Source organism: Microtus ochrogaster, chromosome 1, assembly GCF_000317375.1.
Source record: "Microtus ochrogaster isolate Prairie Vole_2 chromosome 1, MicOch1.0, whole genome shotgun sequence".
NCBI lineage: Eukaryota > Metazoa > Chordata > Mammalia > Rodentia > Cricetidae > Microtus > Microtus ochrogaster.
In genome coordinates this window covers 67,272,472-67,274,070 of record NC_022009.1, presented here as the reverse complement: position 1 = coordinate 67,274,070, position 1,599 = coordinate 67,272,472, and the positions used below count along the sequence as shown (strand labels likewise).

Sequence of the window (1,599 nt, the reverse complement as noted above, 5' to 3'; positions counted from 1 at the left end):
GGAGTGGGCGGGGCTTGTCTTTTAAAGGAACAGGACAGACTGGCCTCAAACTCAGAGAGATCCACCTGCCTCTGCCTCCCAAATGCTGAGATTAAAGGTGTGCGCCACTATCGCATGGCAGATTAAACATAATTTTAAGTCTATTTGTCTTTTATTGTTAGAATTATTATATTAAATGTTTGTGTTTAGTTTATTTGTGTTTTATGTATATGGGTGTTTTGCCTGTATCTGGGTCTGTGCTCCATATGCATGCAGTACTCATCAGGGCCAGAAGAGGGCATCAGATACCCTAGGACCAGACTTAATGGATGTAAACCTCCCTTTATCTGGGAATCAAGCCTGGGCCCTGTGGAAGAGCAGCAGCTGCTGTTAACCACTAAGCCATTTCTTTAGCCCCAGGGGCATTCTATGTTCCTGCCTACTGTAGTATTGTTGTTAGCATCTTTGATTTTAGATTTTTTTTTCAAGATCATTGTACTGAAAGCTTAAAGAATACAACTATATCTTTAGATTTGTTTGCTCTGTTTCCACTTTGTTCCCTTACTCTTTAAATTTATAAGTGTCACAGTCGCAGGCTCCACGCTAGAAGGCTTCAGTTAAGTTCCAGCCTCTGGGTGTATCCAGCAGAGCAAGTCCACCTCAGCACATAGCGCTGGGCCAGTGACACAGAGACCCAGAGCAAGGGTAGAGACCGGTAGAGACTGGGGTAGGGCGAGAGCTGGCTTACAGACACTCAGATTCACCCATAGAAGCTGGGACTTTTCATAGTAAGTCCCTGAGATATAAATCAGGGTATCTTCCTTAAATTTAAAATAGTCAGAGCTGAGCTGCCAATTGAGGACCCAGGGTTTATCTTTGCTTTTGTAGGGTATGCATTTTTGGGGGCTCGATACTTGTAATTTTGTTGTTGCGTTTTAAATTTTTTCTAGATCAATTCTCTCCGTTTTCATTCAGCAGTGGGAGAAGACTGAATATCTCTTACACCAGAAACATGACTCTGAGAGCTGGTAAAACTGGTGAGTAGCGTTCCATCACGAGAGAACGCAGTGTAGAAACACAGCACCTTAAACCAAACTGCCTCCAGCCCGGTCATGCTCAGTCAGCTCTTGGAGTTGATTGGTTCAGGGTCACTGTTAATGGTATACATTTTCTCCCCATTTCTGTGCTGTTAAGTGTTCCGAAAATATTCTGTAAGACATACTTAGCAAACAACTGAAGCAGAATATGACAAAGTATTCTGAGGAGCCCGGGGCATGACCTGGGGCACAGGTTCTGAGGAGCCCGGGGCATGACCTGGGGCACAGGTTCTGAGGAGCCCGGGGCAAGGCCTGAGGCACAGGTTCTGAGGAGCCCGGGCAAGGCCTTCCTCCTTGGCTCTTTGTTCTCTGTATTGCTTGCAGGTTTTCTGCTCTAAGAACACTGCTTTTAGATAAGAAAACAGTGGTCACCCATTGCTCAGACCATGCCTTGAGATCCGCGTGGCATGGGTCACCAGAGCTGTCACTTAGTATGTGTCTCATCACATGAGTGCCTGTCTTCACAACAATTAATAAGGAACTAAGGCGTCACTGCTCATGTTCGGATGCTGAAGCTAAAGCC

General features: G+C 45.5%; 1 protein-coding gene and 1 long non-coding RNA gene across 3 annotated transcripts in view; one reads left to right on the top strand and one right to left on the bottom strand.

The window, feature by feature from the left end:
* The window catches only part of LOC113456648, a 50,423-nt gene that overhangs the window by 14,612 nt on the left and 34,212 nt on the right, over positions 1–1,599 (bottom strand). The window lies entirely within an intron of this gene.
* Mccc1 (methylcrotonoyl-CoA carboxylase 1) overlaps positions 1–1,599 on the top strand; it is a 50,493-nt gene that overhangs the window by 36,682 nt on the left and 12,212 nt on the right. Inside the window, exon 14 of the mRNA XM_005343794.3 lies at positions 930–1,016. Coding sequence (XP_005343851.1) covers positions 930–1,016 — 87 coding nt within the window. The remainder of the gene's footprint in view (positions 1–929; positions 1,017–1,599) is intronic.